This window comes from Pediculus humanus, genomic scaffold, assembly GCF_000006295.1.
Source record: "Pediculus humanus corporis 1103172108213 genomic scaffold, whole genome shotgun sequence".
Classification (NCBI taxonomy): Eukaryota; Metazoa; Arthropoda; class Insecta; order Psocodea; family Pediculidae; genus Pediculus; species Pediculus humanus.
The window spans coordinates 8,312-31,910 of NW_002987783.1; the positions used below are offsets into that span (position 1 = coordinate 8,312).

A 23,599-nucleotide genomic window follows, 5' to 3' on the forward strand; every position below is an offset into this window, starting at 1 on the left:
AAAAGAAAGTTAAAAAGGAAAGCTTAAAGAGCTTAAAAAAATTACCGAATTTCACCCGATTCGAAGAAATTGATGGATTTCGTACCATTACAATTACCAACTTTCAAATATTACCAACATGCGAAATAATATAAATAAGTTGGATTAAATACGACGTTATGAAATTGTTTAAATAAAATTTAAAAAAAAAGGTGTCAATAAAAAAAAATAATAATTTTTTTTCGGTTTGTTTGTTTGTTTGTTTGTTTGCGGATGTTTGATGAAAACATTCGCCGATTTTTTGTTTTTTTTTTTTTTTTTTTACGTAATTATTTTACGGTACGATAAAATTTTTTATCTTTTATCGCAGCATCCACATCATCATCATCATTAAATAGTTTCATTTCCGAAACAGAAAAAAAAAAAAATTTTCTAAAAAAACCGTTAAAACTGTCGCGCGTTTCCCTGTGATTTTTCTCGTAGCAAATTCTAGTTAAAGTAGCGGTAAATAAAAGCAAAAACATTCGTGATTACAGGTGCTGCGAATAAAAAAAATGGCGGCGGTCATATTAATTTTAAATAATTTCCGATTTCTTTCAATCTCGATTTTTTTTTTTTTGTAATTGAATTTTTGGAGATTATTAAATTCGTTGACGATTTGAAAGATTTTGGGGGGAGGGGGGGGGGAAAGTTATGAGTCAAATTATACGATTATACGTAATAATATAAGTGATTGATTTATTGAATTATGACGTAGATGAGATAATTAATCACCATAGAGTTTGATTATTACTACGCGTTTTTTCAGTTTAAAAAAAAAAAGCATAGAGTAAATAAACGTTTTTTTTTTTTTTTTTTTTTGGTAAAAATTGAAATGTCGGTGGCAGCGATCGAAAAAAAAATTTTTTTTAGACATTTTTAATTATTATTTTTTTTTTTTTTATTTTATTTATTTATTTCATTTTTTTCGGAAGTCAAAACTTTTATTTATTTATGTTTGGATTTTAAAAATATGCATTTCATCCCTTATGAAAATAGTTTTTTTCGTACAGTTTGTTACAGTTTAATGGCGCAATCAGAATTACTATGTTTTTCAAAGTTAGTATGAATTTTTTTTTCCGTTATTATTATTATTATTTTTTTTTTTATTGTTTTGATTATTTAATTTTTTTTTTTTTTTTTTTTTTGTTACAAAACAAAAAGTTTAGGTTTGTAACCCTTTTCCTCCTCTTTCTATGTTTCTGTGTATTTCACACAAAAACAAAAACACTCACACACTTTTCTTTTCCTTATTCTTTCTCTCTCTCTCTCTCTCTCTTTATTTTTCTTTTTTATTTACTCTCTCATTATTGCATTATTATTTTAATTTTAAAATGTTTAAATTTTTTTTGTTAATTTAAGATTTCAATTATGTAAAAAAAAAAAAAAAAAAAAAAAAAAGGCAGAATGCATAATGAAATTTTTTTAATTTTTTTTTTATGCTCGATTATCGTAAAACTTAACACAATAATAATAAGTTAAACACATCAAAAGTTTGATTTTGTCTCGTTATTCTAAATTAATATTTTATATAGTAAATTTCATGTATCGTCTGCTCTCCTTAGTAATTAGAAGAAAATCAACCATTTTACTGCAACCATTTTTTTGGTTCTCCTTATGGACCAAGGACATACAAGCAAGAAACATGAGATAAATGTAATTTTTGTTTTTTTTTTTTTTTTTTTGTTTTGTTTCGTTCAACCGGAAAAATTTTGGATTTTACTTTTGTCGTAAAAATTTCCCAACGTTTTTCGAGCTGAAAATTTTGATGAAAATTTTTTTTTTAGGAACAAGATTACTTCGTAACGTATATTCCTTTGAGCAGCTTTGTTATTCTACTAGTAATTATACTGACGTGCGCTTCGCGACGAAGAAAAACCGAGTCCTATAGTGCGACGGAACAATGTTTAGAACACGATATAAAAAAAGATTATGCCATCATGTGTTTCCCTTGTTTGAAAAAAAAACCAGATATAAGAGATATAGAACCGATGGCTGATTTAAGCGATCAGTATGAATATATTGTTGAAAAATATACGGTTAAAAAAGTACCACTCTTGCTTGCGAATACGGCAGAAGACATTATCGAAAGACAAGAAGAGTTACAATTGGGAGAAGCGCGGAGCAGCAATCAGGAAATAATAAAAGATGAAATAATTAATTTTCACATGTCGCAAGAACTTTACAACATGCAAAGAGTGCCACCCTGCATAACGATTGCCGCCAACGCTGTTTGTCCGGCTAGAAGAACAATGAAAGAAAAACCGAGACCGTGCGATGTTTTAGAATCAATGTCTCCCGTGTCTAGACCCAATGTTAAAAATTCAAATTATGTTGTCATACCCACGAAAGGCTCTCTTCGAAGCAGAGACATCATGATAACGAAAAGGGAAATAACCAATCAATACCTTAATAATTTTTCGTCGGTTTTTGTTGATAATTTGAAAGATCAAATACCGAAAGATCCGGAATGTTTACCACAATTGAGTAGGCCCTACACGAGCGCATTTAAAAGTTTACCCTTCGGCGAAACGTTTTTCAAAGGAAAAGCGACCGGTGGGAAAAAAGTTAAAAAAAGCAAAGTCCAAAAAGTAGCTTATTCGTTTCAAAACGTCGATTTAGACGAAAACGATGAGCTCGAAGAGAAAAAAAAAAATTTAGATGACGACGATGACGATGAAGACGACGACGAGGACGACGACGAAGATGACAACGACGACGAAGACGTGTACGGCGACGAAATGTTCGAAGGCGAAGAAGGAGAAGAACCTTACTACGAAACGGATACGTGTTCGAAAGGTCATACGACGGACGTACCTGAAAGCGAATATCAAGACGATAACGAAAATTACACGACGGATAATGGCAATGCAAACGAATCGAGCATAATACCGGATTTTAGCAGTGCGAACAGCTGTAAAGATGGATTCGAAGGTGCCGTGAATCGTTTTAAAACAACAATAAACACTTCCAACGAATACGACAATTGTTCGCGATCCCAACAATCCGAATGCACGGGATCGCAAAAAGAAGAATCAAAAATGACGTATGAAGACATTCAAGCGTTGGACGTCGGCTACGAATTCACTAGCTGTGAAAAGTTGGGAGTCAAACCGAAAATGACGAGAATTCATTATCCTCACGAAACGGAAAGGATAAAAGAATTAAAACAAGCATCCGAAACCAAATCGATCCGGAAAAGTTTTTTCATACCTGATTCGTTTTCATTTTTGCAAAGTTCTCCGAAATATTTAGAAAGGTCAAAACAGTACGCACGACTGTCCGATCATAATATTCTAGGTAGTAGCAATAATAATCACAATAACGCCGTCAACAACAACATTCAACAAAGCAGTAGTAGTAATATTGATTTAACGAGTAGTAGTAATAAAAATATAAAAAAAGAAAACAATTTAATAAAAAAAAACAATTTTGTTAAAAATGACGTCATAAACGTAACAAAAACGGAAAAGGAAGAATTCGATGAAGATGAAGATGAGCACATATTAAAAACGAAAAGTTACGTTTTATCATCGTCAACCGTTTTAGAAAGTCGTAGCGAAGAATCTAAAACGAATTTCGAAATGAAATCGAGTAATTTGACAAAAGGATCGAACATTGATGAATCCGTACAAGAAATATCAAAGGTCTACGATTTGGCAATGCCTGCGAACACGAAAAAAAGATTATTTTCCGAAAGTTTTAATTCTCCAAAAAGTTACAACGTTCAAGAAATAACGTGTCCAATGTTTCCGATCCCTTCGAGAAGCCGGTCTTTCCAAGAAGGAGGACGTATGATGATGACGACGACGACAAAAGACTCAACCGGAACCGAAGTCAAAGGTAATGATTACTCATCGTTATCAACAAGGTCCTTTGAAAACGGTCAATCGTTGTTGCCCGAATCGAACGAACCCGAAGTTATCGATACAACCTCTTTGGTTACTCGCGAATCGAAAACATCATCTTCCGAAGTGACTCCTTCTAGGTCACTTACTAAAGATGAGGGAAAACGAGCTACTTTGAGGTGGAAAATAATAATTAAACACCATAGGGAAGATGATTCCTCAAAGAAAAATGTTAATAAGAATGTAAAGCTTTGAAAATTAAAATTAAATCCCCTTGACACACGTTGACTGATTAAAAAAAAATCTCCAAAAAAAAAAAATCTAATAATAATAATATTAATAATAATAATAATAATAGCAATAGCAATAATAAAAGTAAGATTCCTTCTTGATAATTGACCGCGAAACCGGAAACAGAAAAAATAATAATAATAAAAGACAGGGAATTTATTATTATTTAAAAAAAAAAAAAAAAAAAAAAAAAACTCACGAACGCACCTGTACACACATAATAACCGCGAGCGGGTTGGGAGGAGAGGGGAGGGGGAGGGAAGGGAAGGGAAGGGAGGAAAGGGAAATTTGTCGAAATCATTTTAAATAATAAAAAAAAAAATCAAATCGATCGAAACCACGACTCAAAATTTAAAAAAAAACGTCATATAACGCTTTTTTGTCTTTAGTGTGCGTGCGTGCGTGCGTGCGTGCGTGCGTGTGTGCGTGTGTGTGTAAAAAATTAAAAAATGATTAATTACTTTTAGATACGATTCCGTCCGACATTTTATTTAGAAAAAAAAAAACATTTTTATTTTTATTTTTAATTACGCTCCATTAATAATTTAACATTGAGGTGACAGTTAATTATAAAATAATAATAATAATAATTATTAAAGACCGTTAGTTTTCAACGGTCATTTTTTTTTTTTTTTTTTTTTTTTTGCCAAGAATTTTTAAAAAAATTTGTAATGTTTTCAACTTTATATATACTTTCTCTCTCTCTCTCTCCCCTATTGTTTATGGTTTTCTCACATTAATTATTTATTTGTACTCTTTGAGGTTTTTTCTTTCTTTTGTGATGGTAGTTACTAAAAAAAAAAAAAAAAAAAGAAAATTTTCTTAGATTAAAATACATAATAAATAAATAAATAAAAAACCACTAAAAAAGAGGATGATAATGATGATGACTTTATATATTTTTTTTTATTGTTTTTTTTTTTTTTTGCTTTTTGAATATAGCTCTCAAACCACGAAGGAAATATATGTAAGAGTAAAAAAAAAAAAATAAAAAAAAATAAAAAAATAAAAATAAAGACAATAAAAAAAAAAAAAAAAAAGTTAAAAGAAGTTTGCCGAAGAAGATGTAAGTTGTTGTACCACGTGTGAGGGCCGACAGTTAACAAACAATTGATGGCTTATTATTATTATTATTATTATTATTTTTTTTTTTTTTTTTAAAGCGAAAATATATACATATTTATTTAATTTTTAACTATTATTATTATTATTATTATTTTTTTTTTTTTTATTATTATAAATTTTATTCGGCGGTGAAATGCCCACCCCCCCCTCTATCCACCCTATTTTGATTAATTATAATATAATCGATGGATGGAAATTATTATGGTGATGACGTAATAATAAGAAAATTTAATATTTTTACTCAGATATTTTTTTCCTTGATCGTAGCTTTGACGTCCAAATGTCGGTGGGATAGTGAACGGTTGAAGTGATCTCGTAGTTAACTTCTTTTGTTTCGCTGTCAAATACAAACATTGTACTGTTAAATTCGTAAACAAACGTTTCTTTTCTTTTCGGCATTATTACAAATGTTAGTGATATAATAAGAATAACTATAGATATTCCTATTTCTATTGATACGAAGACTTGGTAAGCGTCTAGTTGCGGTCCTGAAAAACACACGGTCATCATGTACTTTTTTTTTTATATTTATATACATATTCGCAAGACAAAATTTTTTTTGTTGTTAAACTTTCCTGCGAGTTTGAAGATTACGCAATTTTCAATACTTTAAAACATGTAAAGTGGCATATATATTTAATTTAATTTTCATAGTTTGTTTTTTTTAATTTTTTTAATTTTTTTTTTTTTTTGAAAGGTTTATTATTATTATTTGGGGAGTCGATTAATTTTTCATTTCTCTTACCAAGACATATTGCCGGATCTTCGTCAAGTAAATTTCTAAATCCGCAGTTAGCATTTTGATCACAAACCGTTGATACAGACATACAATATAATGTATTATTATAATAACATTCCGTTTCGTAGAGCGCTTGACATTTCGCATTTTGTGAATCTGACCAACAAAAAAAAAAAAAATAAAATAAAATAATAATAATAATAATGATGACAAGAAATTCGACAATCGATAAAGTCTAATATTTTTTTTTTTTAAATTAATAACTTATGGGTTTTTGTTTTGTTTTTTTTTTTTTTTTTTGAATTTTAAATTATTTATTCGTCGTCGTGAGTTCCATATATATATATATATATACATATTATTAATGAGTCGAAGTTTTTTTTTTTTTTTTTTTTTATTTGACGAAGCTTCTTAATAATAAAATGTATAAAAGTACTCATTATTTTTTTTTTCCCTGTCAATTTCTCCAATTTGTTCCTAGTTTATTTCTTAAAGATGATCAATTTAATTTATCATGTCTCACATCTCATTGAAGTTGCAGTGATTTTAATTGTGCTCATATCCGCTACACTTGATATTTCCAATTTTACATTATCTTTACCCAGTTTTATGTAGGAATCCTGATTGTGATCATCTGCGTATTTACAAGCGTTAACTGTTGATTTATTACTGTAAGTTAAAAAAAAAATATATATATATATATTTTCGCACGATCAAACTTTTTAAAATTATTTGCTTTTTATTATTATTATTATTATTTTCGTCATTAAAAAAATTGTACCCATGAACTAGTACGGCATTTTCTTTATTATTACAAACAGGTTTGCCAGGTCTTCTATCTACGTATTCAATTAGTAAAAGAATGTGATTATTATTTCTGACAAAATAAACTAAACTGCAGTTTAATTTCTGATAGGCAGCAATTACATCAACAGAATAATCGCTCGATTCTGATCCTGTAGTTAAATATTTATAAATAGTTTTCCCCTTCTTGCATTGTTCACTAAGATCTAAAAATATATATGTACAAAAACGTATAAAAAAATATTTTTATTTACGTGTATAAAATATATGTAAACATTTATTTACAAATTGAATCAAAGACATTTAATAAGAGAATATTTTTTTAAAACGAAATATTTTCGGTCACCTGTGATGGAATATGAAAAACATTCGTAATAAATTATAATCATTATTATTTTTAAAAAACTTTTTAAAATGAATCGCATATGATAATGGAAACCGTCATGTTTTATAAAAAGTTGTTTTAAAAATTAAACGCGCCATTTTAAAATTGTTTCAGGGCCCTAAATTAGTTTCGGCACAAGTGGCGCTGCAATCGATTCAAGGAAAAAATTGATTTTCACGGTGATTTATTTTTAGACGTAACAAAGTACTTTTGTAAAGATGACGGTTATTACAAAGCCTTTGTCTGATAATAAAGCTAAAAAACCAAAGGAATCAGGAATAGGAGATGGCGTTCCCGAGGATGTAAGTAAAATTCTTTGTCATTTCTCTTTGTTTCTATATCATTCCTTTAAAATACGTCTCATCATAGGTGTAGTAGCACTTTATTGTAATTTAATAATAGCCATTTTGTATACACACATTAATTTATTACATGATTTTTTTTCTTTTTTTAGTGTTTGACAATTTAAATTTTACGCTTTCTGATTTTACCCTGAGTTTCATATCAATTTTTTAATTTTTTTTTTGTTTTTTTTTTTTTTTTGTAATTAAATATACACTTGGGTTACTTGGGTTTTTTAAAAAATATTTTTACAATACTAATATATTTTTAATGCAATATCCTGTCATGAAAAAAAATAAACAATGACAGTTATTTACAAATTAATTGTAATTATTTCTTGGGTGTGTCTGTGAAATATTTGCACAAACTACCCCCCAAATTAAAGAGATGAGTCAATATTTTGAACCAGTGACATTACATGAACTCATGAAAAATTTGATAACTTTTCTAATCTCTTCTTCTTCTTCTTTTATTACTTTTATGACATTAATTAAATGAATTATCAAAATTGTTAAAAATATTCCATATGTTTATGAAGGATAAAAAACAGTTCATAGTTCTCTTATGATTTTAATTGTATATAATTCTTTTTCATATAGGTTTACAATTTGAAATGACAATAAGTTTTTTATCAAATTTTTATATAGGGTTGGTAAAAAAGTAATTGCAAATTTTTTTTAAGGAAACAAAAAACAATTTATTATTGGGTTGGCCAATAAGTAACTGCGGATTTTACCAATAGATGAACATGTTTTTGACTATGTTTACATTTTTGCACAAACAAGAACTTTTGATAGGTTATTATTTGGTTCCTTCTGTAACATTCAGTATCAAAATTTCATTGAAGTCTTAAATAGTGCGCGAGAAAAAGGCACTTAAACATGGGGAGCCAAAGCGAGCATTTCCTCCACATTTTCCTTTTTTATTTTTGAAAGGGTGTTAATGCTTCACAAGTTCATAAAAAGTTGTGGGCTGTGTATGTACGGTGATAAAGCCTTAATAGAACGGCAGTGTCAAAACTGCTTTGAGAAATACAGTTCTGGAGATTTTCCTTTGAAAAATGAGAACCGCTCCAGGCATCCCGTGGAGGTGAATGTCAGTCATAAATAAAGGTTCTCATTGATTATGATCGGCATAATTCGACTATGGACATTGTAAAGAAGCTAGATGTGTCACATACGTGCGTCAAAAACCGTCTACGGCGTCTTGGGTGCCAAAAAAAGCTTGATGCGTTACTTTGGGGAACGTTAGTTAACGAGGCGACTTGGTCTTTGCGATATGCTTGTTAAACGCAATGCAAATGACCCTTTTTTGAAAGAATGGTCACCGGAGATGAAAAGTGGGTTGTCTATGATGACTTTTTGAGAAAAAGATCCTGGTCTAGGCAAGGAAACAGGCGCCAACAACTTCTAAGACTGACATTCACCAAAAAAAGGTATTGTTATCATTTTGGTGGGATTACAAAGGCATAGTCTACTTTGAGCTGCTGCCACGAAATCAGATCATAAATTCAGAGGTTTAAATTCGACAATTGACAAATTTAAATGATACCATCCAAGAAAAACGACCGGAGCTAGCCAATAGCAAAGGAACTGTCTTTCATTACCATAATGCCAGGCCCTCCCCATCTTTAGCCACTGGACAAAAACTACTGGAGGTCAATCGTACTGCGTTGGACCAGTTTTTTGCTCCTAAAACTAAAGAGTTTTATGAAAAAAGGAAAATGATACTACTCGAAAAATGTCAAAAGGTCACTAATAATAATGGACATAATATAATAGATAAAAATAATTTTGCATAATTAATAAATCGCTTTTTGTTTTCTTAAAAAATTCGTAATTACCTTTTTGCCAACCCAATATATTGTGTTCATTATTATCAATAACCTTTTGCCATTTTTTTTGGGTAGTATCATTACCCCATGCTTCATAAAACTTTATTTTTAAGAGCGAAAAACTGTTTCAATGCAGTTTTGACAACCTCATTGTCGTTTTTGAATTTTTGTTCGTTTAAAAAAAACTTTCATGGCAAAACATCCCAGCCTAGCTCCAGTAGTTTTTGTCAAGTGGCTAAAGATGTGTGGTGCCTGGCATTATCATGGTGAAAGACAATTCTTTTCGTTTTTCTTGGATGACATTATTTAAATTAGTCAATTGTCGAATATAATATATGGTTTTTGACTTCATGGGAGCAGCTTAGAGTAAACTATGACTTTGTAATCCCACCAAACTGATAACAGTACCAAAAAGTGTAAGAGATAAACTGAGTGACAGATAGTGCCAAACTGATAGCAGACGGTTTTATGTGACACATCTACCTTCTCTGCAATGTCCCTTGTCAAACTATGCCAATCATAATCAATGAGAACCTTTATTTATACATTGACCTCCACGGGATGCCTGGAGCGGTTCTCATTTTTCAAAGGAAAATCTCCAGAACTGTATTTCTCAAACCAGTTTTGACACTGCCGTTCTATTAAGGCTTTATCACCGTACATACACAGCCCACAACTTTTTATGAACTTGTGAAGCATTAACACCCTTTCAAAAATAAAAAAGAAAAATGTGGAGGAAATGGTCGCTTTGGCTCCCCATGTTTAAAATGTTTTTTTCTCGCGCACTATTTAAGATTTCAATGAAATTTTGATACTGAATGTTACAGAAGGAACCAAATAATCAGAAAAATGTCTGGTAAAAATTTAGGCTTTCTTTTATTTACTTATTTATTTCTTTTTTTTTTGGCCTGTTTTTGTCAAATAACGTATATATCTATTGATGTCAAGGTTTAAACACCTAACTAACATTAATTTTCTTATAATATGTAACATTATTGTTGATTTTTTGTTTTAAATGCAGATTATTATTTTATTTTCATTAAACATTCCATTTTTTTTTTTTTTTTTAATATTGTTTTAGTTAGATTATCATAAATTATCATTTGTCATGTTTCCTTATGTTTGTTGTGTGTGTGTGTGTGTGTGTTTTTAATATTCATTTAAATACATTAAAAAAATAATTTTTTTTTGTCAAACAAGATGGGAAATAACGAAATGTAAAAATAAAAATTCAAAGCCACAAAGTTTTCAAAAAAAAAATTATTGTGGTTCTGTTATTTTATTGTTTTTTTTTTTTTCAACATAAAGAAAAGAATATTATTTCTTGTTTTGTTTTTTTGTCTTAATATTTTTTATAGTTATTTTTTTTTCCCAGCAGCTGAAGAAAATACTTTCTGTTTTCATATAAATATTAGCTACAAATAAATTTTTTTTTTTTTTAAAGTCGATAATTAATTTTTTAAGTGCTCTATGGTTTTGAATGATGTAGTGAGTCGAGTAATTTTCTTCTTTTCTCCCCCCCCCCCTCTCTATCTCTCTCTCCTAAATTTCTTTCTTTTTTTCTTTCTTCCTGCAGAGAGGAAAAATGATTGCGTAAGAAAATTTTTTAATTATCGTTTGGCGAATAAGTTTTGTCGTACCGAAAAAAAAAAAAAAAAAAATTGAATGATGATATTTACGTTATAAATTATTTCTTTCATTTGCCAAAAATTTAAATAAATTATTAATTAATTAATTAATTATTTGTCATTTACGTATTAAAAACGAAACGCGCGTGTTCTTATCATTCAATTGAATTGACCTTGAATTATTAAAGTACGCACAAAATGGGATAAAAAGAAAAAAAAAAAAAATTTTCCTTTTTTTTTCTTTTTGTATTTTATGGCTAGATGTTCACGATGAGACGATGATTCCTTTTCAAAAAATTATTCGATATATTTTATTTTATTCGAAGGATATTTTTTTTTAATCAAATGGAAAATTATTCTCCAGTGCACGCGCACGCACGCACACGCACGCGCACACCCTTAAATAAATAAACACGTGTTTAAATAACGTGTGTCAAATTTTAGAAATTTGTTTTAGGGGGGTAATTATCCCCGGTTATTATCGTTTGTTGTGCGGTAATTGCATTTGTTTATTTTCCCTATCTCTCTCTCTCTCTCTCCCCCCGCCCGCCCCTATTATTTCTCCCTCTTCGTACCCCTCTCACACAGAGGGGTAAACATTATTTAAGTTAATAAATTTTTTTTTTTTAACAGTCGATGCTCTCATTTTGTAGAGTCGTAATAATAATAATAATAATAATAAACTCAAATAATAATCTTTTCAAATAATCTAATTCCACTGCTTAATACATGCATTACTATGATTATTATTTCCTCCCGCCCCCGCCACCGTCTCTCTTTCTCTCTCTCTCTCTCTCTCTCTCTCTCTTTTTAAATGCGAAACGAAATAACTAAAAAAATAATAATTTTTTTTTTTTTTTGCTATACGAAAACATCTTTTTTTTTTTTTGTTTTTGGTTATTTGAGCTTATTTTTTTTTTTTTTTTTTTTTCGTGTGTTTCTGTTTCCCCCGAGCGGCGAGAATTTTAATCCTTTAAATTAACCCTTGAAAAAAAATAAGGGAAGGAAAAAAAAAAAATGTTTTTTCTTTTCATCGTACACTCGCTTTTTTTTTTTTTTTTTTTTATAAATAAATGAAGATTCGACCATTAAATTTTTTTTTCCCGTTAGACGATTGTATAAAATTTTATTCTTAGCGTTTATATTAACAAATTTTTTTTTATTTATTTATTTGTTTTTCAGAGAGAGAGAGAGAGAGAGAGAGAAAGAGAGAAAGAGACTAAGGGAAATAGTAAAATTTAATTTCGAAAGTTTTTATTTAATCTCATTGAGTTGAAATCTCTAATAGGATGACGAACGTTTTCCTTTTTTTTTTAAAAAAATAATTTATATCTCTCATTTTCTTATTTACTCAATTAGTTTACTCTTTTTCAATGTCTTATCGTTGCTTTACCCCCGCCTCCCCCTTTAAAATTTAATTAATAACAGTCTGAAAAATAATTAAAAGCCATTTAAAAAAAAAAAATTGTACGAATCGAAGCGCGATCGAATTAATAAGATTTTTTTTTTTTTTTTTTATTAATTATTTATTTAATTTTTTTTTAATGTTGTTTTTCGAATAGGGAGTCAAATTGGATATGGAATCGGGAATGGAACCGGGATTCGTCGTTTTGGGTGCCAGAGCTCAAAGAGTGTCCACGGCGAGCACGGTTTGTTTGTTTCTCACGGCACTCTTGGTCATGAGCATCGGAATAATCGGTGGGATTTACCTCTACAGGCAATTTGCGAGATCTCAAATGAGATTTCACGGATGGTGCACCGTGCCCTACAACATTCGTCCGAAACCTCCGAGGCAAGAAGCACTCGGATCTCAAACGGATTTGGAAACACTCGTGAAAGAATACGAATTTCAAGCGGATGCGGAAGCGTTCAACGTTCTCAATTCATTCAAACAAGAATTCGATATAGATTTGCAAAATAATGGAATGGAAAAAATTTCAGTTCCGGATTTCAACAGGGGAAGAAAGGGAAAATTCATTCACGATTTTAAAACGGTAAACATTTCCAAATAATAATCCGATATCGCGTTTCTTTTCTGCTTCCTTTTTTTTCTTTTTTTTTTACGGGAGTGCTTTCCGAGAGAGAGAGAGAGAGAGAGAGAGAGGGGGAGAATGTGAATGTGTACAGTTTTGCTTCTTTTTTGTGTATGTGATTTCATCGAAATTCAAACGCGATAATCATGTATTGAAACCACCAAAAGGACGGATGCGGTTAAAAATTTCCTTTCCCATATTACTCTTCTCTCAAAATGATGGATTTTGTCACCATGATTGAAGACAGAGAGAGAGAGAGAGAGAGAGAGAGAGATAGTTTCAATATCGCTGGATAGGAAAAGTAAAAACAAAACAAAAACGAAAAAAAAACTTTTGATGTTTGAGTTTATCATTAGCGGGGGTTAAAAATTTAATTCGAAAGGTTCATTTCACCCTTTTGCTCGGTAATGGTAATAAATTGCAAGTCATTAAAACGTTTATTTTCATCTCGGGGAGGAGGGGGGGGGAAAAAAGGTTTGTTTTTAAATCTTTTAATTATAGTCACGTTAAATTTTTTAATCCCCCCCCCTTTTTTTTTTTGTTTAACTTTCGCCGAGAAAGGAATGAATTTTCTTCTTTTTGTTTTTCTTTTTTCATTATATTTCTCGGCAAATTCTAACTAATTCTTAACTTTAACCTTTGAGTCCTTATCAATCAAAATAAAACAAACGTGATACCGTTTAAGTAAAGGCTCATTACGCTTATTTCACGTTTATTCATTTAACAATAGCATTATTATCGTTTGGTAATTTACTTTTCTTTTTTTTTTTTTTTTGAGATTAGATTAATGCAAAATTTTTTTTTTCGATTTGTTTCGATTGGTTTCGATTCATCGAATTCAATTTATATCGAATTTAACGGTGTCGAGTTTTTTTTTTGTTTTTTTTTAAAAAAATTTGTTGCGGAAATCCGTGAAAATCGTTGTGCCATACGATTCTTTGTTATTGTTTTTTAAAACGTTTTGTCCTTGTGGTTGGTTTCTTTCGATCTTTGTAAGCAAATTTGCTTGTTTGTTTGTTGGTTTGTTCATTTGAGAAACTTTGACATGTGCCGAAAAAGAAAAATGGCAGTATCGCTTCTATTTCAAACGTTTTAATGTTTAAATTATTTTTGTTTTGTTATTGTTGTCGGCGTGTAGGAAAATTCGTAATCGATGACGTCGAAAATTTCCTTCGAAACGAAAATCCGATTAGCGCGAGAGAAGTGACATTAGCGGGAAAAACACGACAATTCCTAAGTTGGAAAATAATTAAATAAAACCTTTTAAATCTTTTAAGGGGGAGGGGAATGGATGATGCGAGAGGGATCCAAAGGGAAAAATTAAAACGTCGTCGTTTCTACGTTATGTAAACAATGAATAAAAAGTTAATTAGTTGTTCCTTTGTTGATTTCGTTATAATTCGTTGCACATTTTCAGGTGGTTGTGGCGGTGGTGGTGGTGGTGCTGGGGGGCGGCGATGAGGGTAGCGGAAAATAATGGGGGGCAAAAGATAGAAAAGGAATCCGAGCGTTCAAACAAGTAAATAAATGATTTAATTTTCACATTTTCATTTCCGTTCTTATTATTATCAATTTTTTTTGTAAAGGATTTCATACGGCCCCCCGATTAAGATGTCGATTAAGTTTCATGAGTTTTAATCTTGTTCGATTTGGGATTTATTTATTTATTTATTTTCTAAAGAATGTTCTGGAAACTTATATAAAACTTTAATAGAAAATTATAAGATTTATTATATACGTTGAAAAAAAAAACTCAAAAGGGGAAGAAGATTTTTTTTTAAGGTTTTTAATATTTATTAGGTGCCACACGTATTTAATTTTAATGAGTTTTTTTTAAAAGTTTGACGGTGTCAAAGCACGCACTTGATTGAATACCTGAAAAGTTACCTTAAAGGAAAAAGAAAATAAAAGAAAATAAACTTTAAAATTTAATTTTAAAGTTTTCACTTTCGTTTTTAAAAAAAAAAAAAAAAAGTAAAAAAGTATTTTTTTTTAATAACGTCGGAAAATATCAAATCTCTCTTTCTCTCTCTCTCTCTCTCCCCCCCCCCCGGTTTTTTTTTACTTTTTTTTTTTTTTTTTCGTTAATCCAAAAATATTACACATCGTATTTTAGTCTGATTTGTTCAGACTTCCGGAATGTTTAATTTTTTTTTTTTAAAAAAAAAAAAAAGGCCTGCCTTTTCCGGTTCGTTGCTTCTGATTAAAGTTAAAAAAAAAAAAAAAAAAAAGGTTGTTCGGACTCGAACGAAAATTTTTTGGTTGGTCGGTGTTTATGTTTTTTGTTTGTTTGTTTGTTTTCAACGATACGATCGCCGTTTGTCGTAGTCGTCGTAACGGTCACTTTTGAAATGATATGATGTTTTCATTTTATTGAAAAAAATTCATTGATAAATTCACGGTTTGAGGGTTTTATTGATAATAAATACAAACGCACGTCACACGAGACAAACGACAAACGACCATTGATCGTCGTCCGTCTCATGTTGTTTTTAATTGAGACGTCCTCGTCCTCGTCGTCGTCGTCGTCGTATTGTTTTCGGTTCAGCGACGAGTCAGTTGTTTTAATTTTTATCAGTTGTTGACATTTCGAATGTTTTTTTTATCAGGCGGTTGTTATTAAGGCTCACGATAACGAAGCCTTTTGTTTCTTTTTTATTTATTTTACTTCCTTTAATACGTGGAAATTCACGTTGTTTTTTTTCTCTCTCCTAAAGGCTCTCTTTCTCTCTCTCTCTCTCTCTCGTGGAATATTTTCCATTTTTTTAAATATTTACGGTTTTTTTTTTTTAAACGCTTCGTGTCCTCTCGTAACGTGATCTATTGTTTTTGTTTTTGTTTTTGTTTTTTTTTTTAGCATCCTTGAATAATTTTCAAAATTTTTGTTATGCGAACGGGTCGTGCTAAAAAGGTTTTTAAATTTTCCTAAACAACTTTTTATTTTCGCCTTTTTTTTTTTTTTTTGGTAATAAATTATCATTTCTGAATTTAATTGCGGTGAATTATCGCCCGTATGAAAGTATCTTTACCCGTTACGCATAAAAAAAAAATTTTTTTTAAAGTGTTTAAAAAAAAGGGGAGGCGGGGGAAACCGTTCGGAAATTGTCGTGTGTGCCTTAAATCTTTATTTATTATGAGTTTGTGATGAATACGTTTTTAAACGGAAATTCTGACGCCACGGAAAAGACGCAGACGAACGAGAAAAAAAAAAAAAAAAAAAAAACGGAAATGACAACCAACCAAGTCACTCGGATTATTATCATTATCGAATTTAATTCGATGTCGCTTCGGTTTCTTCTTCGCCCTTTTTTTTTGTGCTTGCGTGTGCGTGTGCGTGTGCGTGTGCGTGTGATCTCATGTTGGCTCCCCTTCCGATTAATTCAATCACTCATCACGAAAATTATTTAAAACTAAAAGTGATGAAAAGTTTTAGTATTCGTATTAGTTTGATATTGCGAGACTATGATAATTTTTTTTATCTGTTTGCTCGCTTCTTTTTTTATCGCTAAAAATTAAGATTATTTAAACGAAAGGAAATCACTTGATGTATGCGTCAACAAAGAGTCAAATCTGCGTGTGCGAAACTGGTGTAGTACTCCACCCCCCGCCCCCCGCTAGTACTTCCTCCCCATTTCAATAATTTAATATTGATTTTTTTTTTTTTTTTTTTTTTCCAACAATGCCGCAGAACAAGACTGGAATCGTGGATTTGAACGGTCACAGATGTTTCATAATGCCTCTAGATCGTCAAAGAGTATACCCCCCATTGTCCATGGTCGATCTCATTAAAAAAATGACCAAAGGATACTACGAAGTGGACACGGAAGTCGTTAGGAAAACAATGAGAGTCGTCACTCCTCCGATAGACGATTTCGAATCTCTCGGACAGCACATTGCTCGGGATTGTAAAAATTTCAAAACGTACATGTTGGAAAAAGACAATTCGAACGGAATCAAAAAGAGGAGTTTGAATAATAAAAATCCTCCGGCCGTGTTTACCGAATTTGCCGGAAGTAAAATATCGGAAATATCGATCGATACGAGCGCACTCGACGACGATGACGTCGTCGACGAGACAAATTTAAGTCAAATTTAGGCGATTTAAAAAGTCATCCTCGTCGGACCGTCTCCGCGATGATACACATCACGTTGAGATTAATTTTTTTTTTTTTTTTTTTTTTCTATTTCTATTTTGATTTTCCCTTTTTTTTTTCCCCCTTCCCCCCCAATTCCCCCTTGCCCCCCACTACTTTTTCTCCTTCTTGTCTCCTTAGGTAAGTATGGCGAATATTTGTTTTGATACGTGTAAAAAAAAAAATTTTTTTAAAGTAAGTTTTTAGTTTGCACTTAACCTTCGTAAACGCCCGACAAAGGAAATTAAATCCGAAAGCAAAACGTCAAAGTGTGTGGGTGTGCGTGTGCGTGTGTTTTATCTTCCATTTATTATTATTATTATTATTTACGTTTCCCCCCTCCCCCCTCGCCTACCCATCGTTTTTGAGAATGATTGTTACGCTGTCGTCGTCGTCATCGTTGTCATCATCATCATCATCGCATTCCTGTTCTCGTTCCCTTCATCCCGTTTCCATCTCTTTTTTTTTCGATTTTTAATCGAAATCCAATTATCGGGATTATAATCTGATTAATGTAAAAGAATGGAGGATGCTGTTGCTGCTGTTGCTACTCCCAAAAATTTAAAAAAATCAGGTTCGCGTATACGAGACGGAAATTTTTTTTTTTTTTGAGGCAAAATTACGATGTAAAAGATGATGATGATGATGATGATGATGACGTTTAAACAAAAAATCACTTACTATTATTATTATTATCATCATCATTCGCGTTCGCGTAATTAATTTTTCACGCGTTTATTAAACGTTTATCAAACGGGGGAAGAGAGGGAGGGAGGGGGGAAAGGGGGAAAGCGGGGGGGGGAAATTTTTTCGAAATTATCTTTGTGCACGCACGAACGCACGCACGCACGCATAAGATTTCAAATTTTCTGTTTTTTTTTAATTGCGAAAAAAAAAAATTATCGAATCTTATTTAATTAATTGTTTTTTTTATTACTCTTGCCACGCGTACGAAAAAAAAAAAAAAAAATGGGAATAAATTTCGATCAAAGTTCGCGGCGTAACGATCCCCACGTCTCCCCCCTCCCCTCCCCTCCTTCCTTCCTTCCTTCCTTCCGTTGATTTGATTTTTATTAATGCGCAAAAACTTTGACATGCAAAACAAAAGAAAAAATGAATAACGCACGTCGTCGATATATCCGTTTAATAATATAATTATGTAGATATATTTATATATATATATTTATACTATATACTATATATACTATAAATAAATAAAAAAAAATGTTTTTTTTATTAGACATGGAAAATTTTTTGATATTGAATAATATATATATATATTTTTTTTTTCTTTCTTTCCGAGTCTTTTATCTAACCGACGGCAACGGTTTAAGTTTATTATTATTATTATTATTATTATTATTATTATTACTGTCACGATGTCAAATATCTCAATATGTGAAAAATGTGTGAATGGTTGAAAATGTTTTTTTTTTTGGGGGGGAAAAAATAAAAAACATGTTGTTTATTATTATTATTAATAATAATAATATTTATTATATACGTGTGAAAATATATATGTGTAGGAAAATGATGAAAAGCGGAAAAACTTTTCCTTTTTTTTTTTTTTCACCGTTATATTTTTATTATTATTGTTTTTTATATAATAAAGGCATCATGATGAAAATGAAAAAAGAGAAAATAATGTGAGAGAGAGAGAGAGAGAGGAAGAGAGGAATCTTGTTGTGCGATTTTGCGCCGAAAGAAGAAAGAGAAAGAGAGAGAGAAGAAAAAAATTTATTTTATTTTATATTATCGATTTATCATTATTATTATTATTATTATTATTATATGTTTTTTTTAGCATTTATAAATTTTTGTTTTTATTTTTATTTTTTATTACTTTAACATCATTATTATTATTATTATTTTTGTATACGAATAAAAAAAAAAATTGATGATCCGTTTGATGATGATGATGATGATGATGATGATGATACGTTTTTGTTTTATTTACAATAATAATAATAATAATAATAGTAATTTTTCTTTTTTTAATAAACATTATCTAATTGTTCTATCGATAATTTTTCTATTATTATTATTATTATTAATAATGATAATTTAATTTAATTGGTTCTCCTATTCGATGAATTTAATTCAAATTATTATTATTATTATTATTATTATTATTATTATTAGTTGTATATTTTGTTGTTTTGAAATTGAAATTGACAAATAAGAAAATGAATGAATGAATGAATGAATGCAACATATATAAATGTAAGAAGGGAGGGGGAGGGGAGTTGGAAAAAAAGCTAGCAAAAATATATTCATCAATACGCATTCCGTTTATTTATTATTATTATTATTTTTATTATTATCATTATCATTAAAGACAAATATAATAATAATAAATCTTTGCTCATAATTGAAATTTTTTTTTTTTTGCCCCCCTTTGTTTCCTTTCGGGTTTTTAATATACAAAATTCTTCAAATGAAAAGCTAGCTTTTTTTTTTTATTAAATAAATAAATTAATTAATTAATTAAATAAATTTATTAACATCCGTATTATTAATTAATATTATGTATAAGTGTAATTATGTAATTTTTATTTAGTAAAATAATAATAATTATAATAAAAATTTTTTAAATTACTTTGTTTGTTTTTTTTTTTCTTTTTGTTTTGTTTTTGTTTATTTTTTGAATTATTATTATTATTATTATATAAATATATATTTTGACTTTTTACCTCAAAGTGATTATAAAAAAATAATTTTTAATAAAAAAAAAAAAAAATCTTTTCATTATTTTTGTTTTAGAAATAATAAATGTTTTAATTATTTTTAAAAAAATATATATTTTATATATATATATATATATATATATATATATATATATATATATATCCTTACAATTGGTATTTTATTTATAACGTTTAAGTTATTAATTTTTAAACGTTAAAAAAGATTTTTAAAAAAATTATTTACATAAAGATTTTCTTTTTTTGTTATTAATTTTTTATTAATTAGTATAAATTTAAAATTGTTTTTTTTAGCGGGATATATTAATAACATTTTTTTTTCAAATTTAACAAGGCTGTGGTTTTAAATTTTAGGGCCTCTTATAAATTTTATTTACTCTATGATAAATCGTGCAATATTTCACATTTGTTTACCTGATATTATAATTCTTTTAATTAATTCGTTTCGGTCTTATATTATAATAATCGTTAATTTTTTTTAAAAATGTTGATTAAAGTAAAAGTAAGTTTTTTTTATTTTTTGTCTTTACATGTTGTTTACGTATATATATATATATTTATTTTATTTGTGTGTGAAACATTTATTAATTTTGTTCAAATTTTTTGCAAGCATTTAAAATTAATTTTTTTTTTTTTCTTTTTTTGCAGACGTTGACCGGTAAAGAGGTGAGTTTTATTAAATTATACGTATCTATTTGTATTTTTAAATGTTTTCTTTACATTAATTTTTATTTTATGTAGTTTATTTTAAGTTTAATAGCGCGTTTATTTTTTCTTTACAAAAATGTGCTACTTAAAACATTTTATAAAAGTTTTTGTCCACGATAACTAACTATTGAGAGTTATAATTAATTATTTTTAGATTGAAATAGACATTGAACCTACTGATAAAGTTGAAAGAATTAAAGAGAGAGTGGAGGAAAAAGAAGGTATACCACCTCAGCAGCAAAGATTAATTTTTTCCGGAAAGCAAATGAACGATGAAAAGACTGCTCAAGACTATAAAGTCCAAGGAGGTTCCGTTTTGCATTTAGTTTTAGCTTTAAGAGGAGGTTATTCGAATATTATTAGTGCAATCAATTAGTATTTGAATATCTACTTACATCTCATGCTAAATTTATTATAACCATATTTTGTTTATTGTAAATTTACTATCGTTTAACATTTTATGCAGTGTCATAACGATAATTAACATTTGTAATAAAATCGAGCTGCTCTTTTAATATTAAAAAAAAAAATTTTTGATATGAATATTTCATCAAGCATGTCATCATTAATATATAAAAATTCAAGTGGTTGGTCTCAAAAAACATTTTTTTTAAATTGTTATTTATTAATAAGAAAAAACTCGAAAAGCAGTTGTTCAAATCGTCAAATATCAAACAATTCTTTGCTTATCGTGAGCAACAAATTTTTTATAATTAGGTGAAATATTATTTTCAATTTTTAATTTTTTTTTTTTTTTATTTAAATAATAATGTTTAAAGTATAATAATATTTATAAAATAATTTTTTTTTTAATTTTCCTGACTCTCTATAATTAATATTTTTAAAAAAATATAATGAAATGCGCAACAAAAATTTAATAAATTTCATTATTGAAACCTTTTATTCAATATTAATCAATTTGAGATTTGATGATGCTTTTCTTGCATTTACCTATAAAATTTAACTGTCAAATAAGGCCCCAAAAAAAAAATTGTAAGCTTTTAATTTTAATATTGTGTTTAAAGTACAAATCAAATGATTTATTTTTAAATGTACAATATATTTTAAATAATTATGTAAAATGAGCCGTTATTCAAGTGACTCAGATTCTTCAAATTATCACAGAAAAAGCCGCCATAAAAGAAGGTAAATTTACTTTTTCGTTGCGTGTTTAAAACTAACCTGTCACGGTTCGGTACTATTACTTTTTACAAATATAACAAACGGATTATTATTGTTTCAATTGAAACAAATTGCGTATTAATTTTTTTTGCAAAGATCTTATAGTTCATCTAGTTCTGATTCGAGTCGTCGTAGAAGATCAAAGCATCGTAGATCTTCTAGGTATAAAAAATCAAAAAATTACAGTCGAAATTACAAGCGTTCAAGATCTCGAAGTAAAACCAGTTCTAGACATTCAAGATCAACTTCCAAAGATTTACGTACAAGAAGATCTCATTCGAGAGATAAACACCGTCATAAGCAACATTATAAATCTAAATCATATTCGAAAAGTTGTAATTCAAAATATCACTCAAGATCTAATTCAAGCGATTCTAAAAATTCTTCAACATCAAATGCATCAAAATCATCTAATACAAGCTCTAAGAAAAATTTACCACAGAATATGACAAATAATCCTGAAGAACAATTAAGAGAGAAATTATTAAAAGCTATCAAAGCTGCCGAATCTGCTGACCATCAACTTAAACAACAGGGAGTTTTGCCAAAAGGAGTTAAATCTAGAAATGATATCGGCAACTTGTCTCAAACCAAGCCTACAAGTGATGTTATCAAAGATATAAATGCTGATGTGTTTGTTCAAAAGTCATTTACCTCTTCTAAACAAACAACAGATGAGCAATCATCTGTTGATTCAAATGTCAAAACCAATGTGGATGAATCAAATACTCTGGCTGTGGATGAAAAAAGTATTTTTCACTCGAATGTAAGTTGTTCTTTTATTTTTTCATTTCTTTATCACACATTAAAAATTGTATCATTTAAAAAAAAAAAAAAAAAAACTTTTGTTTTTGACATTTTAGTTTTTTCTCGATCCAAAAGCAAAACTGGATCGTTGGATAAAAAAGTTACATCAAATTCGACAAAGAGCGATTACAGGTGAACCTATATCTCCATAGACATAATATTAAATTTACAAACTGGTTAATTCCTACTGTTATGAAATCATCAAATGGAAAATGTATATAAAAGGTAAACATACCAAAAGAAAATAATAATAATGAAATGAAAATGCTGTATGATATTTGGGAAAAGTGACACCTTCTCTACCAGTAGTCCCCGTGCCTCACGACCGACAATACTACTTCTCCAATAAAACTCGATTAAAATTTTTGATTAAACAATTAAATGAAATGATTCAGAATAAATAAATCAGGTATACAATAATTTCAAAAAAAATTTTTTTATTCAAATTAAATAATAATAATAATTATAAAAAAAAAACAAAAAAATTAAACAATAACAATAAAGCTTTTTTAAAATTTATTACTAATAATAATAATAATAAAACAAAGGAGACTTGGCAAGAAATAAATTTAATAATACACAACCATATTTTAATGGGTAAAATGAAAATTCATTAAAATGTTTTTTTTTTTTTTTTTCATGTCATATATATTATTATTATTATTATTATTATTATTTAATATATCGAAAACTTTGGTTTACATGATTTATGTAATTCACTGGAGTTTTTCAAAAAAAAAAAAAAAAAAAAAAAAAAACATGGATGGAATGAGTATTTATTGTTTGTTTGTAGATTTTTTGTTTTAAGAAAATATTTGTGTAAACGGTTTTTTTTTAAATATTTTTTTTTTTTTTGGCAAGGTTGGACGGAAATCAGTAACCTTATTCCGATATCCCTTGTACATACATAAAAATTGAATATAGTTATCGTTCAGTGAAAATAATTCGGGAAGGAGAAACGATTAATTATTATTATACCTGAAAAAAAAAAAGAAAGAAAATATATTAATAATAATA

At 28.8% G+C, this 23,599-nt stretch overlaps 5 protein-coding genes across 5 annotated transcripts in view; 3 read left to right on the top strand and 2 right to left on the bottom strand.

Moving 5' to 3' along the window:
- Positions 1 to 5,519: 5,519 nt before the first annotated feature.
- On the bottom strand, positions 5,520 to 7,250 carry Phum_PHUM442570 (uncharacterized protein; the record flags this gene model as incomplete). The annotated part of the gene is made up of 5 exons (XM_002429568.1): positions 5,520 to 5,770; positions 6,028 to 6,177; positions 6,545 to 6,690; positions 6,803 to 7,031; positions 7,172 to 7,250. 5 exons carry the CDS (start codon positions 7,248 to 7,250, stop codon positions 5,520 to 5,522), a joined length of 855 nt encoding a protein of 284 aa, XP_002429613.1.
- A 5,053-nt stretch (positions 7,251 to 12,303) lies between these two features.
- Positions 12,304 to 17,143, top strand: Phum_PHUM442580 (uncharacterized protein; the record flags this gene model as incomplete). The annotated part of the gene is made up of 3 exons (XM_002429569.1): positions 12,304 to 12,312; positions 12,577 to 13,008; positions 16,736 to 17,143. 3 exons carry the CDS (start codon positions 12,304 to 12,306, stop codon positions 17,141 to 17,143), a joined length of 849 nt encoding a protein of 282 aa, XP_002429614.1.
- A 3,226-nt stretch (positions 17,144 to 20,369) lies between these two features.
- Phum_PHUM442590 (NEDD8 precursor, putative) lies at positions 20,370 to 20,969 on the top strand (the record flags this gene model as incomplete). Its single annotated transcript, XM_002429570.1, has 3 exons — positions 20,370 to 20,387; positions 20,534 to 20,551; positions 20,748 to 20,969. The coding sequence occupies 3 exons, from the start codon at positions 20,370 to 20,372 to the stop codon at positions 20,967 to 20,969; spliced, it is 258 nt and encodes an 85-aa protein (XP_002429615.1).
- A 705-nt stretch (positions 20,970 to 21,674) lies between these two features.
- Phum_PHUM442600 (pre-mRNA-splicing factor CWC25, putative) lies at positions 21,675 to 22,775 on the top strand (the record flags this gene model as incomplete). Its single annotated transcript, XM_002429571.1, has 3 exons — positions 21,675 to 21,739; positions 21,872 to 22,541; positions 22,639 to 22,775. 3 exons carry the CDS (start codon positions 21,675 to 21,677, stop codon positions 22,732 to 22,734), a joined length of 831 nt encoding a protein of 276 aa, XP_002429616.1. The 3' UTR covers positions 22,735 to 22,775.
- Positions 22,776 to 23,554: 779 nt separating this feature from the next.
- The window catches only part of Phum_PHUM442610 (ubiquitin-conjugating enzyme E2 q, putative), a gene marked incomplete at both ends in the record, with an annotated part of 979 nt that continues 934 nt past the window's right edge, over positions 23,555 to 23,599 (bottom strand). The window contains one exon of the mRNA XM_002429572.1: positions 23,555 to 23,560. Within this exon, the coding sequence (XP_002429617.1) occupies positions 23,555 to 23,560 (6 nt within the window). The remainder of the gene's footprint in view (positions 23,561 to 23,599) is intronic.